This window comes from Nicotiana attenuata, chromosome 5, assembly GCF_001879085.1.
Source record: "Nicotiana attenuata strain UT chromosome 5, NIATTr2, whole genome shotgun sequence".
NCBI classification, from domain to species: domain Eukaryota; kingdom Viridiplantae; phylum Streptophyta; class Magnoliopsida; order Solanales; family Solanaceae; genus Nicotiana; species Nicotiana attenuata.
In genome coordinates this window covers 6,308,312-6,324,437 of record NC_031993.1, presented here as the reverse complement: position 1 = coordinate 6,324,437, position 16,126 = coordinate 6,308,312, and the positions used below count along the sequence as shown (strand labels likewise).

The window sequence follows — 16,126 nt, the reverse complement described above, 5'->3', positions numbered from 1 at the left end:
TAAATCTGATCTCCCATTATGTTGACCGCACATTTTTTTGTGCGAGCCGCACATTCCAGGTTCCGCGGCCGCAATCCAAATTGTGCGGTCGCACTTCAGCAGTGACTGTACTACCAGTCTTTAGTAATTTTACCATAACTTTCTATACAAATGTACAAATGATGAATGGTTTAACTTTATAGAAACTAGACTCAAAGGGATACAACTTTTATTTTTAGATCATCTCCAAATTCCTTATAGTTTAAAAGATATAAGCTTACGAAGTCAAACTATCAAACCTGCAGATTCTCCTTTCTGCAGCCGCAAGAGGATTTCTGCGGTCCGCACATTTTCTCTGTGGTCCGCACATTGGGAGTTTGCGGCCGCACATGGGCTTTGCCTCTGCACTTCAAAAATGTGCCCTCCGCACTTAGATTGTTCCAAAACATCACCAGAGTGCCGAAATGGCCAAACTCGTTCAAAACTCACCCCGAAACACACCCTAGCCACTTGGGACCCCATCCGAATATACTAATAAGTTCCATAACATAATACGGACCTACTCGATACCTCAAATCACACCTAACAACATCAAAATCATGAATCGCACATCAAATCGAACTTAATGAACTTTGAATCTTCCAACTTCAAAAACTCGTGCTGAAACGTATCAAATCAATCCAGAATGACTTCAAATTTTGCACACAAGTCATAAATGACATAACAAAGCTACTGAAATTTTCGGAACCACAGTCCGAACCCGATATCATCAAAGTCAACTCCCGGTCAAACTTATGAACCTTCCAAACCTTCAAATTTCGAACTTTCGCCGATTGATTTCGAAGCCTTCTAGAAATATCCGAATGAAATTCCGGGCATACGCACAAGTCCAAGATCACCTTCCGGACCTAACAGAATCATCAAAACTCCGATCCGAGGTCGAATACTAAAAAGTCAAACTTGCTCAACTCTTCCAACTTAAAGTTTCAAGCATGAGATTCATTCTTCCGAACTAATTCCGAAACACCTGAAAACCAAAACCGACGATTCACACACATCATAATATATCATATGAAGCTATTCAAGACTTCAAATAGTTGAAAGGAGCATAAATGCTCAAAACAACCGATCGGGGTCGTTACAATACTGTTATTATTTGAAGTCTCAAATAACAATTTCATATACAACTTTGTTGTTGTCCCTGTATTTCACCCTTTCTATATTTGTATACTTTCTAAAGAGTTAGGCATGCTCTTGTAACGGTCCAAAGAAAAATCTCTTGGCAAACGCACTAGTCAACTCGTGGGATGTTACATATACTGTAGACAACAACCGCAATAGTCACCGGTCTAATCCCCTACTCCATATAGTAACTTGATAACTGAACCACTCCCAAGGCAAATAATACCCTAGAGGCCGACCAGGCACCAATCGATTGAAAATCCCGCACAATAAGAGTGGACTCATGAGTTGGTATTCGCCTACGAGAGGTGCACTCGTACCCCTTTCAAGGCTTCCCCTTATAAATCAAATCAAAATATAAGATGTCTGGGTCTAATATTCTGAGCGTATCCCATCATTTACTTGGGAAAGGAGGGTGTAAGTTTTTGTTCTTTTATAATTTTTTTAAAAAAAATTGAATTTATAATTATCAAATTACTTTATTCAAAATTTCATGTGATGCATAATTGCTTTGTATAACTTTTGAGAAAAGCTGCCGAGCATGTAGTATTTATTTATTATTTATTTAATTCTTTTTATGAAATTGAAAGATATTGATTTAAACTCTAAAGGAAGAAAAACTTGGACTTGGTTCGAGTCAACTTCAAAATTCTTAGGAGATACTGGATATTCCTACAATATGTATTTAAAAAGATTGTGTCACCACCAAATTTTATATGGTCAGACAATGATCTTTACAATGACTGATTGGTATTGAGGTAACCCTCCACTGAAAAGCATGCCACAGTAATATAGTATTAATGTTGCTTAATATTCATGCCACATGGAGTATTAAGTATTAATGTTGCACAATAATCATGCCACATGGAGTATTTTAGTATTAATGTAGCTCAATATTAAATTGGTTACTCCATGCTTCACAACTAAAGGTGACAAAATGGATAAAATTTGTAAGTATTCACCCATATGATTCGCTCAAAAAATGGATTGGATATCTGGTCCACTAAAGCGGGTTAAATATGTGAAAATAGTATGGGCTAGCTAGTTTTTGGACTGGTAATTGAAAAATAGTCAGTGTTTGTAAAGTCATTGAAAAATAGCCACTATTTTGCTGCAACACGAAAAGTTCCAGCATAATATACTGGAGATTAGTTCACCTGTGTATGAATTTCCAGCATATTATGCTGGAACTCCAACACACGAAAAGTTCCAGCATAATATACTGGAGATTGGAGCACCTTGTTTATGAACTTCCAGCATATTATGCTCAGGGGCGTACGCAGGAGTTTTCGTAAGCGGTGTCGACATTTAAAGAAGTGAGCCAATAAATAAAATACTATAATAAAATCCTATTTCATATTTTTTTCTAAAACAATAATTCAAGTACCCTAATACAGATTTCTCTTGGACGAGTTCTAAGTAATTGTATCTACAATAGACTCATTAGAAATATTTCTTTCTATATTCTATGAATCATTAAAAGTATTTTTGGCAGTGAGATATACCAATGGGATGTTGTCGTGGATGGTTTAGTTATTACATTTTAGGGAAAAAGTTATAGCATCAAGCCTTGCTGGCTTCTATTCCAGAATAATGCTAAAAATTTAAAAAAAATGAAACCAACCTAGCAAGGGTTCGAACTCTTGACTTCCACCCGGAAATCTAGATGCTTTACCAGCGAGCCACCGAAGCTCTTTAGTTAGGCTGTCTTATTTCAGCTCTATTTATTGCTATGTTGTTTTACGTAGTATTATTTTATATACATATTAATTAAAAAAATCATCGACGAAGCGGTGTCGGATGACACCGCTCGGATCAAGGTGCCTCTGCCCCTGATTATGCTGGACTTCCAATATATTATACTAGAAGTCCAGTATATTATACTGGAATTATGCTGGAATATTTTCGGATTTTGAATAGTGTTTTCGTCCAGATTTATCTTTGCATGAAAATTGGCTAAATTTCGATTACTTTTGAAATAGTGGCTATTTTTCAATTACCACTTGTAAATCTGGCTATTTTTGAATTTCTCCCGTTAAATATAGGTCAACCCATATTATCGGGTCAAAAAAATTAATAATCCGCGGGAAATGATTTATTATATGATGAAATTAACTAATATCCATCATTAGTGTAAAATATTTTATACTAAATCGCTTTTATATACCCATGCTCTTAAAATCCTGGACACGCCTTTCGAACAACCTATTAACTTTCTTCCTCTAATGTTCTGAGAATGAAAAAAGGGGAAATTACCAGCTATGTCCATTTATAAGTAGCTCATTACAAAAATTGGCCAATTGATAAAATATTATTAATATTAGCCAAATTAGCCAATTAGCTATTTGTAGCAAAAAAATATCAAATTTTTGCTTTGTTTTGAGTGGGTGCTATTAGAATAGATTGGGCTCAACTTAAGAAGCTTGAATCTCAGTTTTGGGATGATTTGGTGAAGTTTTGAGGTGGTTTGAATTGAAAATTCGAAGTAAAAACTGAACATGAAAAAAATGATGTGCATCACACCGTGCATCATTTGTGTATCACATATGGATCATATTTGTATCAATTATGTATCACATGTATATCCATGTATACATGTGTGTGAGATACATGCGTGATACATGTTTGATACATGTGTCGCAGAAGACTTGTTTGAACTCGATTTAATTACGAATTTTGATACAAAACCAGTGCAAATCACTTCCAATCTTCCTCAAATTTTGTATATCGACTTATCTATATATTTTCAATGAATTTCAACTATACCCATTAAAAAAGTTCCTTTTTTGTTTAGATTTTTAGAATATTGTATATATTTTTGTATTTCATCACTTTATTTGCTACCTCATCCATGAAATTTCCTTTCCGTCTTGTATCTAGTGTTGCTAATCAAGCTTAAAAATATGGAAGGGTAATATTTGCATGTGATTCTTTGAGAGAAAGAACCTTATTATTTGGTTTTTCAATTTTTGTTGGCTAGTTTTAGTAAGTCTATGACTAATGGCTAGAGGTTGGTAAGTTGAGATTCATTTGGGACATTTGTAAGTTTCCCAAAAAAAATCCCGGTAGGAAACCTTTACTCTTTCAGTGGGCCTTATACGATGTGAGTCCATATTAGTTGAGGCGCTAATGCGAGTATCAAACACCAGACAGTAAATACAGAATGTGAAACCAAGAAAAATAAAAAAATACACCCCACACTTAAATCTTTGCTCGTCCTCGAGCAACTAAACCACACTTCTAGGCCTAACTGCTCAATGCATTGCCCCAATTTGTGTCACACCTACTATTATCAACGGTTGGCCTAAGCGGTGCACAATCATATCTGAGATGCGGACTCTCATGCCAAGACACACTTGTGCTAACTCTAATTACTCTAACAGAAGTGAAGACTCCCTTTTTCTTTCTGAGTCACATGCCCTCACATAACAAAATTTTGAGAGAAGTTCCACACACATAAAATTCAACAACAGTGAACCGTATATATAGAGAATTCACTCACTCTCAGCAAAGAGCATTCACATGCCACACAGACACACCATAAGCTTGCCCCTAGTGTAATACTCCACTAATCGAGCCATTCAGTCAAAGATCAAGAGGTCTTTATAGGTTGTAATGTAGGCTAAGGGACGGGTAGGATATATTTGGATATAGTGACTAACCTCCCTAAGCACTTTTAATACACTCTTCCTTTTATTTCACCTTCATGTTCAACCCAATATTTATTCCACATTTTGTTCCACTTGTGACCCCCATTTTTCTTTAGATACCACTGGCTTCTTCTTTTTTTTTTTTTCCAGATTTATTGTATACTGCCAGTTTACAACTCAGAACCTTCATTCTTGATTCCCCCTTTTACTATTCTCTCCCACCCCACACTTTGTCTTTTGTATATTCTTCAGTTATTCCAGTGCTTCTAGGAGGTAAAGGTTCAAACAATTAGCTTATTCAAACACAGCGATTTAGATCATTATAGGGTTATCAAAGAACAGGCTTCAGGCTCAAAGGGGTTAACTATGGTAATATGCACAGGTGGATTCTCAAGTACAGAGGGTTGCACAAAGAAATGCCTCAATCATCTCTAAAACCAAACGACTTCTATTTCGCTTTGCACACACACAGGGCAAGTTCTAGGTATCATATGCAAGCATAGGATGCAAGTAACAACTCACACACACTTAGCATGTAACTCATTCCGAATCAGTTCATCAACACAATCATACGAGTGTTCAAGCAAGACAATATGTGCAAAATTAATGCATATATTATGAGTCCACAAACAAGCTTAGACGTCCACTCTCAAGTTCTTTTCTTTGCAAGTGTGCACATTTGGGGTTACATTCTGACCTTCACCCATCTAATCCTAAACCTACAAAAGAAAAAATCTACCTAACCCGGTTCAAGAAAAACCCTTGGAAAAGAACCGTGGTCAAAAGAAAAACCAAGGGGGAGGTACTACACTACCTAAAAGAAGAAAATAAAATTAAAAAAAATTCTACATGGACTACTTCCCTCAAGAGTACTGTCCACCTAGTCCGTCATCAGGACCTCACACTTAGTTCCAACATTTGGTTTGCTGTTGCATCCTTCCACTACCTTTGTTTTTCATGCTCCTAGAAGAAAAAAAAAATAAAATAAAAATTGACACACTTTTCTCGCCACTTGGATGATATGAACTGGGCACCTAGCTTGGAATCAAGCTTGTGACCTCGAGCGATCGGGGGTGGTACGTTGATGATCGAGCCAAGCTTTAAGTACTTCATTTTGCACTTCTTGGCTTTCATGTGAGGAATGTCATTTTTCCTCCTTGTTCCCTCAAATTGTAAGATGAATGATTGTTGCCTTTCCTCCTTGCAATCCCTCATTGAGTCGTGTAGATCAATTCCCATATCACCACACAAGTCCAATGTTGAAAAATGCTTGAAATGCGACTTCAAACCTTCATTTTGCAATTTTTCTCGGATTTTGACATCCTCTTTTTCCCTCGGGTTAGAGTCAATCTCAACCAAATTTTTATTTACACCGGTTGACTCTAATCCTATTTTTTTCTCGGCACCATTAACACTCATGGAATCGGTTGGCGGATGTTCAATTCTTGAATCCTCAAAGTAACGCTCACTTTCTTCCTCGAAATTGGATTCTTCTTGGTTTTGATCAAGTTCCAAGGAAAGATTTTCGGCTTCCACATCTAAGGAAAGTTCTTGGCTCTCATTAACTTTCGAGGCTTTTTGGACCTCTAAAGCTTCAAGCATTTCTCCCATTTGTGAGTGACACCTTTCAAGTGCCATGTCATTTCGGAGACTATTTTCCAAAAGCTCCTCCAAGGCACTTTGTTCTTTGTTTCCTCCTTCAAGTAAACATTCCAACATGAGCTTGAACTCTCCATTTCGGCCATGCTCAACTTCTTCAACTCCCATGGCCCTATAATTTTCATCACAAAAAGTAGAATCATCATAGTGGGGGCTTGGGGAAGGGAATAAGCACAAACATCCCAATGACCATTTTGAAAACCACACTTATCACAAATACTCCACTCATGGGTTTGAGATTGTGCGTGCAATCCACCCCTGGGAAAACTCAAACAATTTTGCCACGAGTGTGGTCCTCCACAATAAGGACAAGGGTCATCAAAGTATGAACAACTACCATCCGACCAATTTTCATTATATGATGCCATTTTTCAAAACTAAGAAAATAAACACGAATAACAATAAAAATAGACCAAGGTAAGAAAAATTAATTACACAAATATTCACAAGTTGGGTATAGAGAAAACTGACCACACTAAGAATTTTTGTATTTCTATCAATGGTAACTGATAATTCCGTTAACTCCCCGGCAACGGCGCCAAAATTTGATCACGCCCAACTATGCCTTATAAAAAGGACTAAGCGGACGTTGCAAATATAACCCGAGTATTACGCCCAGGGTCGAATCCACAGAGAGTTAACCTACCAACTACTATCTTCAGACCGACTAATTCTTCAGAACCAGCTTCCCAAATATTCAAATCTCAGTTGAGTGTTCTTTAACGACTAGCTTGCAAGTAACTAAATAGTTGTAAACTAAACTAATGAGGTTGTAAACAATTATGAGGAAACGCTAAGGCAATGATTTCCCCTATTGATGGAATCCCTTCTGTTTATGCTCATATAAATTTACCCACACATCTCTATCAATCATGAACGCTAGTCTTACCGCAAATCTCTCCCGAGTAATCACAGTAATTTACTATTGCACTCTTCTAAGATACACTAGCTTACTTTATTTAGCACGATTCACTTTAGATTACACCAAAGGCTTCGTTATCCCTAATCCCGCCTTTAAACCCGCAATTATAGATTCCTCTAATAATCTAGGAGTAGTGTTGTTCAACAATACCCTAAATATGCACTCTTTTCCAAGTTATGCACACTAAATAGGCACAGCTAATTGAGGATCCTGTCAATTAACTACAACGAACACGAAGTTGAACAAATAAAGATTAAACTAGCAATTTGTATTCACATAAACAAGAAGTTCATCACCCAATAGATTCCATCAAAGCCTTAGACAAGGAATTTAGCTACTCATAGATATGGGAGAATAAACTACGCTTGAATTCATCATAAAATCAAAAGAAAAGAAGAAAGATGTTTAGAGTATTTTCTCACAATGGTTTTCCTTGCTAAGAAACCTAAAAAATCAATACATGCCTCTCTTGGGCGAAGTCTAATGTTTTAAATAGGGTTTAGGTCTAAAAATCCCGTAATTGACACTTTGGTCCCTGAAGTTTACTGGGCCTGCCGCGGTTCTGCCGCGGTCGCGGTAGAACCGCGGCCAAACACCCTCGCGGAATCTCCAATCTTCAACAGCTGCTTCCCACCGCGGTTCTGCCGCGGTCGCGGTGGAACCGCGGTGGGCCCAGTTCTCTGAATCTTCGGCCTGTTTTTTGCACGCGTCACTTGGGAAATTTCACAGTTGGCCTCTTTTTCATCACTTTTGACTCCAAAACTGCTCCTTAGCCTTCTTTATACATATATCACCTACAAATCATGAAAATCACTAATAAGAGCATTTTGTCATCACTTTTAGCATTAAAAACTACACAAGAAGGTGATTATTTAAGGCGTGATTATAGTCAAATTCACCTATTATCAAGGCGCTAATGCGAGTATCAAACACCAGACAGTAAATACAGAATGTGAAACCAAGAAAAATAAAAATAAAAATTCTTCCTCTATCCAACAATGTGATAAATATAGAGTAACATTCCTTTAGTACAGATGTAAGACCTTACCTCATATATAGGACGTGTTTGCAACTATTTTTGTTCTGCAAAGTCCAACGCTTAAATAATACATTTTTATAGTACAACTTAATCCATCACAATGAAATGACTAATTTATAATTAAGATGCATTGAAGATAAGCACTGGCCAATCAGTTTGTTGATTATAGACTTCATTAAACAAACAATTGAAGATTATAAAGTCAAAAATAGAATTAGTGAGAGTTGACCAAACAATTTATCTGCGTATGCAATGATCACAAGAATAATACCAAGATTTCCCACTTTTACATTTTAATATTCTCTAATTTTGTTAGTGCTAATGCATGTTTATTAATCGTTAATTAAAAATTAATTCCATTCACCAACAAACAATAGGACAGTCAATGTAATGATCATGTCAAAGGCTGTGTGATACACCTATTTAACCTTGTTTCCTTCTTTATTTAGTAGTATGATATAAGGAACTCAATTTCATTTGGAATGATATATGAGGTCCAAAGTAGATCAATAATGCCTGCTTTTAACTACATAAGAAGTCCATCACGTATTAAGAGAGCACTAAGTTGGAAAGAGTTAGTCTTCTTTTCTTTCCTTTTTGTGTTTCCTTGAGCATTTTCAAGAACGTGAAATATATGCATATAGAGGCGAATTCAGGATCTATAGTCAGTAGGTTCATAAAGAGTGTTTCTTCTTAGATGTATTCATTTTAAGTGCTATATATAGTTCGAGAGAAGAGCAATGGGTTCAGTTGAACCTATTGAACCAGTATTTGATCCGTATCTGTTAAATGCACGAGTTAATCTTGCATTTTTGTGGTTGTTGCAGAACTTTCATTACTGAAGAGGAGTGGCAAAATATGGAGGAGAACGATATATCGAAAACGGAAGGGCAAGGAACAATGCAATCTCCACCATCTTCAGTAGTTGCAATAGCCATCAGTGGGAACAAGAATAGCAAATATGTGGTGAAATGGGCATTGGACAAATTTGTTCCAGAGGGAGAGACGCGCTTCATGTTGCTACATGCCCGCCCTGAGATCACTGCAGTTCCAACTCCTAGTAAGTTTTTGTGTCTTCTTTGGTCTGTATTCAATCAAGAAACTGAATTCTTCGAAACAAGCCTACAATGGCTCAAGTCATGGAATCAGCTAAAGAACATATGATAGAACATCTAATCTGAGCATTCAATCTAAAACCTTAAAGCTATGGGCGTTGTGGCAATCTCTGTATAAATTCCTTCTGTACACTTAATATAAAATCTTATCATTCAACACCCTCTCACAAGAATAATCTAATTTTGACATGCGGACTATAATATGGTTTTACGAGTACAAGATGATACAACTCTGATACCATGTGAAAGAATTTGAGCATCCGACTAAAACCTTAAAGCAACGGATGGAGTTTCTTAAAAAAGAAACCTCTATAGACCCCTTTGGTTGCCCTATACAATGTGGAATTTTATATAACACAATTGACCTCATTGAAACATTCGAGCATAGTACATTTTATTACATGCGTTGTAATTAGAGTCTAAACATGCAAGTTGTCACATCTTTTTTCTAGTGGGAAACTTGATTCCTATTGCACAAGTAAGAGAGGATGTAGCAGATGCCTTCAGGAAGGAAGTCGAGTTGCAAGCAAGTGAAAAGCTTCTTCCTTACAAGACGATGTTTATTAGGAGAAAGGTTCAACTTATATCCTATGCTTGAAAAACTTAAGGAACTATAGTATGGATAAAAATGTTCATTGTTTAAATAAATGCAGGTGCAAGTAGGAGTTGTTCAAATTGAATCAAATGATGTTGTAAATGCAATAGCAGGGATAGTATCTAAATGTTCTATCAACAAGCTTGTCATTGGAACCTCAACCCCTGGCCTATTTTCAAGGTTTGAAGAATGCTATGTCTTAACTCGAGATTTTTAGTCGCATATCCATTCAGATATCGCAACATTTCCTTGTTGCAATTAGCATGGTATAAACTCATTACGGTGTGATAACTTCTAACTGATTCACAGGGGAAGAAACTTATCTGCGAGTATCTCAGAAACTGCTCCAACCTTTTGCACTGTTTATGCTGTGTCGAAGGGGAAACTGTCGTCAGTGCGTCCCTCCAGTTATGAAAACAATGGAGCTGTTATAGATGATAGCAGTGATACAAGTAGTTCTTCCAACAATTCTACAGGCCAAAGTTTTAGCTCACAAGCAGGTATAAATTTCTTATTCATATATGTCTTCACTTCCCTATGAATTAATGAAGGCTACAACAAACTATATTAACAATGAGAACAAGTGATGAAGTGAGAACCAGTAGAAGATGATTAATACCAGCTTGAAGTTGGAGATATTTGAAAATCTCAATGATTTGATAGGTCCATCCCGGAAGCGGAAAATAGAAGCAGTCAAAGCTTTCTATAATGGCATCGTCTGTTTGGAAACTTTTTGGCTGCTATAGCGAAAAACTGTTATACAGAACATATAATATAACATAGCATGAAAAGTCGGTTCCAAAGAAAACTTGGACGTTATAGTGAAATGTTGTTATAGAGGATGACTGTTATAGAGATGTCTAGCTGTATATGTCATAAACAAGAATCTTAAAAGAAAGTTGTACCTATTCAAATCATTGTCATAAGATTAATATCTTGTCCTTTAATTCCCAGAGAGGACGGATCACAGCTCAACTTCACCTGCTTCATACTCTCATTTGTATTCTCCTTCTCGTAAATTGCAACGCTATCAATCTAAATCCCCAACACACCACGCCCTGCAGACACTTCTCCATAAGAGAACAAATATTGGTGAAACCATCCAATCTAGAAGTTCATCTATCGACATTGGAGAAGCGTTTCAAGCCCTCTCAATTAAAAACAATACTAAAAGAGCAAATCTGAATGAAGTCATCCATCCTAGAGCCATGACTATTGCTATTGGAGAAGCCGAGGATGACAAAAGTTGCTATTTCAGTAGCTCAGGAATTACTGATCCCAATAGTCTTACTTCAAGTTTCAAGAAAGCAAAAGTAGATAACCAACAATGGTCAACAAGTCAGTCTTCCAACTCAGATGCTCCAACAGATTCTTCCTCTGGAAGTCAGGTATCATATTCTTCTTTCAATTATGCTTTCTTTGAACGGGAGCGCAACGGTAAAGTTGCCTCCGTGTGACCTATAGGTCACGGATTCAAGCCGTAAAAGCAGCCACTAATGCTCGCATTAGAGTAGGCTGTCCACATCACATCCCTTGGGCTGCGACCCTTCCCTGGACACTACGCGAACGCGGGATGTCTTGTGCACGGGGCTGCCCAATTATGCTTTCTTTCATTTAACAATCAGTAATATACATTCACTTTGCTTATATGAGGAGCTTCCTAACCAGCAACTTGCTTAAGGATTAGTATATCTAGGATGTCTTGGTTTAGCAGTTTTTTGCATAGTCATATTATGCGGTGGCGTAAAAATGACCTAGTTCTTTTATGAATTTTTACACTAAAGTTCTTGCATATATGCAGGTTAACATCAATTATGACCTAGAAAAGCTGAGAATTGAGCTCAGACATATTCAAGGAATGTATGCAATAGCTCAAACTGAGGCAATAGATGCTTCTCGGAAGGTACTTTTAATTTCAAACTGAATTTCACATACCGGAAACAGTCTCTCTACCTTCAAGGTAGGGGTAAGGTCTGGATACACACTACCCTTCCCGGACCCCGCTTGTGGGATTACACCGGGTTTGTTTTTGTGGTTATCATCAATTTGTGGCAAATAGTACTTCCAAGTTTTAGGACTCTTTTGTTAGAAGCACGAAATCATTGTTATGATCTCGTGTGGCAACATATACGAGTTCATGTTCTCATTGGTTCTGTTTTTGTCAGCTGAATGAATTTCAGAAGCTTCGAGTGGATGAAGCGAATAAGCTGATGGAGATAAACCTCAAGGAGGAGGAAGCAAAAGAATTAGCAGAACAAGAGAAGTTAAAATGTGAAGCAGCAAAGAAGGAAGCTGACTATGCAATGGAATGTGCTGAAAGAGAAGTTGAAAAAAGAAGAGCAGCAGAGAGCATTGCAAACCGGGAGGCTAGAACAAAAGAAAAGCTTGAGAAATCATTAGTACTACCTCTCAATCACTACCAGGAATTCACGTGGGAAGAGATCGTGACGGCTAGCTCATCTTTCTCTGAGGATCTTAAGATAGGAATGGGATCATATGGAATGGTCTACAAGTGCTATTTGCATCACACAACTGCAGCAGTGAAAGTTCTTTATTCCGCTGAGGCTCATAGAACTAAGCAATTTCAACAAGAGGTATGAGAAATATCTAAACTGAGAAAGAAGTAAACAGGAATGAGTAAAGGAATTCTGAGTAAAGTGTACTAGTTTCACCCTGAACCTTGAACCCTGAACCAAAGTACGAATTTGGCCGAACCCAATAACCTTGGTCCAAACTCTGTATTTGTCTTAAGAAATCCATTTAATATATACAACTTACTTTAGAATCTAGTAACTTAAACGGTCTAGAATCATGAACGCATAAACTTCAAATCCTGGCTCCGTCAGCCACCACTCAAATCAGGCTTTGAATACAACTAACTACATTTTTTTTGAATTATTTTACAGCTTGAAATATTGAGCACAATTCATCATCCTCACTTGTTAATTCTACTTGGCGCATGCCCTGCACGTGGTTGCCTAGTATACGAGTACATGGAGAATGGAAGCTTGGAGGATAGGTTGATAAGGAAAAACAACACACCTCCACTTACATGGTTTGACAGGGTTCGCATAGCTTGGGAAGTTGCTTCTGCTCTTGTTTTCCTTCATTACACGAAGCCAAAACCGATCATACACCGTGATTTAAAGCCAGCTAACATACTTCTTGATCATAACTTGGTGAGCAAAATTGGAGATGTTGGACTTTCAACAATGCTTCAGTCCGATTCTTCCTCAGCAATGACGGCATACAAAGACACGAGTCCAGTTGGCACACTTTGCTATATAGATCCTGAGTATCAAAGGACAGGATTAGTCTCTACAAAATCTGATGTTTATGCTTTTGGAATGGTCATTCTGCAGTTGCTTACTGCGAAACGCGCCATAGCTTTAGCCCATATGGTAGAAATGGCTATTGAAGATGATAACTTAGTGAAGTTGCTGGATCGAGAAGCCGGTGAATGGCCTATTGAAGAGACAAAGGAATTGGCCGTGCTTGCTATAAAATGCACTGAGCTTCGACGTAGAGACAGACCTGACTTGAAAGATGAAGTTCTCCCTGCTTTAGAGAGATTGAAAGAAGTCGCTGATAGAGCTCGAGATTTGATATATATCCGATCTCCATCTCCTAGCCACTTCAAATGCCCCCTACTCAAGGTACAGTTATATTTGTTAGTAATATTTCGGTCTGATTTTTAACAGTAAATATGCAGCTAAGAAAAAATATAAAGCAGGTCTAATTTACATTAGGCTATATCTATAGTGCATATTACAAAGTCAGTACCTGCTCTTTGCTTCATTTACTAAAGGGAAACTCTGCTACAGGAAGTGATGCAAGACCCTTGTGTTGCAGCTGATGGATACACTTATGACCGGAAGGCAATAGAGTCATGGCTCAAGGACAACGATCACTCACCGGTGACTAATTCACCATTACCACATAAACAACTGCTTGCAAATTACACACTTCTCTCTGCTATCAAAGAATGGAAGTCGGGGAAACATTGACACACGACTTTCAGCTATATTCTTGAGCTTCTTTAAGAAAGGAATCTCTACCACTTGTACATGCAACTTTTAGTGTTAGACGACAGATTAGTCTCCTAGATACATGCTTTGGAAATGAAACAACTGATTGGAAATATAACGAATCAAAGGCAAATTCAGCTCACTGATGAGCAACAATGTAAAGAATTTTGTAAAGAATTTTTCCAAATAAACGCTTGAGATGTTAACAAGAGGTTAACATAAACATTAAAAAGTACATTGTTGGATTCTCACTTTCATGTTTTTCCTAGTTTATATATTATGTAGATCGTACTTCAACAGATCCTGTTTAACAGTAGGAGAATGGAAATAACGAAAACAGGTAAAAGTCAAATACATAGCCAGGTGTTCATAGAAGATCCAGCTTTGTCATTATATAGCAAGTACGTCTTGAAGATGTAATCAATCAACAGGTTAAAACCTTTTAAGAGATGGAGCCTCATAATTCATTAGTATAATACTGGAGAAGATTTCGTTCATTCTTTTCATTCTTAGAGTATGATACATAAAACTGAGAATATTATTGCTTGTTTTAAGATGAAGCCAGACAACATTTAGGTTAAGTAGCAACTTGAGCTATGAGATAGGTATAAGAACTCACTAGGTCAAAGTGCTAATGTTAAATGGGACGGGATATTAACAAGCAGAAATGTATACTAAAGGAGTTTTGAAGTATACAACTAGGTACATTGTTCGAGAATGAGGTGATTATTCCTTTCGGCCACACCATTTTTTTGGGGCGTAAAAGAGCATGTTGGCAAATGGTACCAATATGATCCTAGAAATAAAACTGCAACACCTTACCAACGAATACTCAACTATTATACAATCGAATAAAAATCACCTTCAAAGAAAATTGTGAAAATAGCACGGGCTAGCCAGTTTTCGGACTGGTAATTGAAAAATAGCCAGCGTTTGTAAAGTCATTGAAAAGTAACCACTATTTTGCTGCAACACAGAAAGTTCCAGCATAATATACTAGAGATTGGTGCACTTGTACGAACTTCCAGCATATTATGGCTACACGAAAAATTCCAACATAATATACCGGAGATTGAAACACCTGTGTATGAACTTCCAGCATTATATTATGCTGGAACTGCCAGTATATTATGCTGGAAGTTCACATGTAAAAAATTCAAACTTCAGTATATTATACTGGAATATTTTCTGGATTTTGAACAGTGTTTTCGTTCAGATTTATCTTTACATGAATAGTGGATAAATTTCGATTACTTTTGAAACTGTGGCTATTTTTCAATTACCACTTGTAAATATGGCTATTTTTTAATTTCGCCCAAGAAAATTGGATCTGTATCATCTTATGAATTAAGCTGACTAAACATTCATACATATCACTCTCATTGTCCATCAGGTTTAATCATGTCATCGGTTATAATCATAAACAAAACTTACAAAACAAAGTCATCCATATAAGTAGGACAATGGGCAGGACCTCCTGAATGATTCAAAGTAAAAATTTCTGACTGTCTTATCCTCAAGAAGAGGACTTTGAAATTAATTTGACTCAAAGTTAATATTGCTGTCTTCATCAGAAGAAGAAAAGTGAAAAAAAGACATAAAACAAAGATTGTAAATCCTGAAATGTCAGACACATTCCCTATAGAATTACTGGTCTATGGTACTCAGCCTGCTTCCTATCCAGAATGGATTCAATCAAATGATGAACTGAAGGCAATGGCAATTTAACTTTGCGGGGCACGTAGAGGACCAAATATGGTTCCTGATTCCCTTCTCTAGCCATAAGAGAAATCACATTAAATGTAAATTCAAGAAAAGACGAATCTCCTGGACTTCTAGTACTATAAACCATTTCTCGTGAAGGTTGTTCACGTAGATCAATGCGATACTTTAGGCTCCAAGAGGAATAGTTACTTCCCAATTCGTAGACGTCAATACTATACCTGACTGAATAGCC

At 37.1% G+C, this 16,126-nt stretch overlaps 1 protein-coding gene across 2 annotated transcripts; it reads left to right on the top strand.

Moving 5' to 3' along the window:
• On the top strand, window positions 8,834-14,404 carry LOC109225225 (U-box domain-containing protein 35-like). Of its 2 annotated transcripts, none has more exons than XM_019389820.1 (10): window positions 8,834-9,005; window positions 9,259-9,491; window positions 9,999-10,120; window positions 10,200-10,321; window positions 10,451-10,641; window positions 11,096-11,529; window positions 11,943-12,044; window positions 12,307-12,735; window positions 13,048-13,797; window positions 13,966-14,404. In XM_019389820.1, exons 1-10 carry the CDS (start codon window positions 8,914-8,916, stop codon window positions 14,146-14,148), a joined length of 2,658 nt encoding a protein of 885 aa, XP_019245365.1. In that variant the 5' UTR covers window positions 8,834-8,913; the 3' UTR covers window positions 14,149-14,404. The 2 variants fall into 2 exon arrangements, with proteins under 2 accessions (XP_019245365.1, XP_019245366.1); XM_019389821.1 differs by lacking the exon at window positions 8,834-9,005 and adding an exon at window positions 9,012-9,099.

Bases quoted from the DNA above. Each gene is read 5' to 3' on its own strand.
- LOC109225225 (XM_019389820.1), top strand. From the start codon at position 8,914: ATGATATATGAGGTCCAAAGTAGATCAATAATGCCTGCTTTTAACTAC. The intron at 9,006-9,258 runs GTTAGTCTTCTT...TGGTTGTTGCAG, and splicing joins AGAGCACTAAGTTGGAAAGA to AACTTTCATTACTGAAGAGG. The intron at 9,492-9,998 runs GTAAGTTTTTGT...TCTTTTTTCTAG, and splicing joins CACTGCAGTTCCAACTCCTA to TGGGAAACTTGATTCCTATT.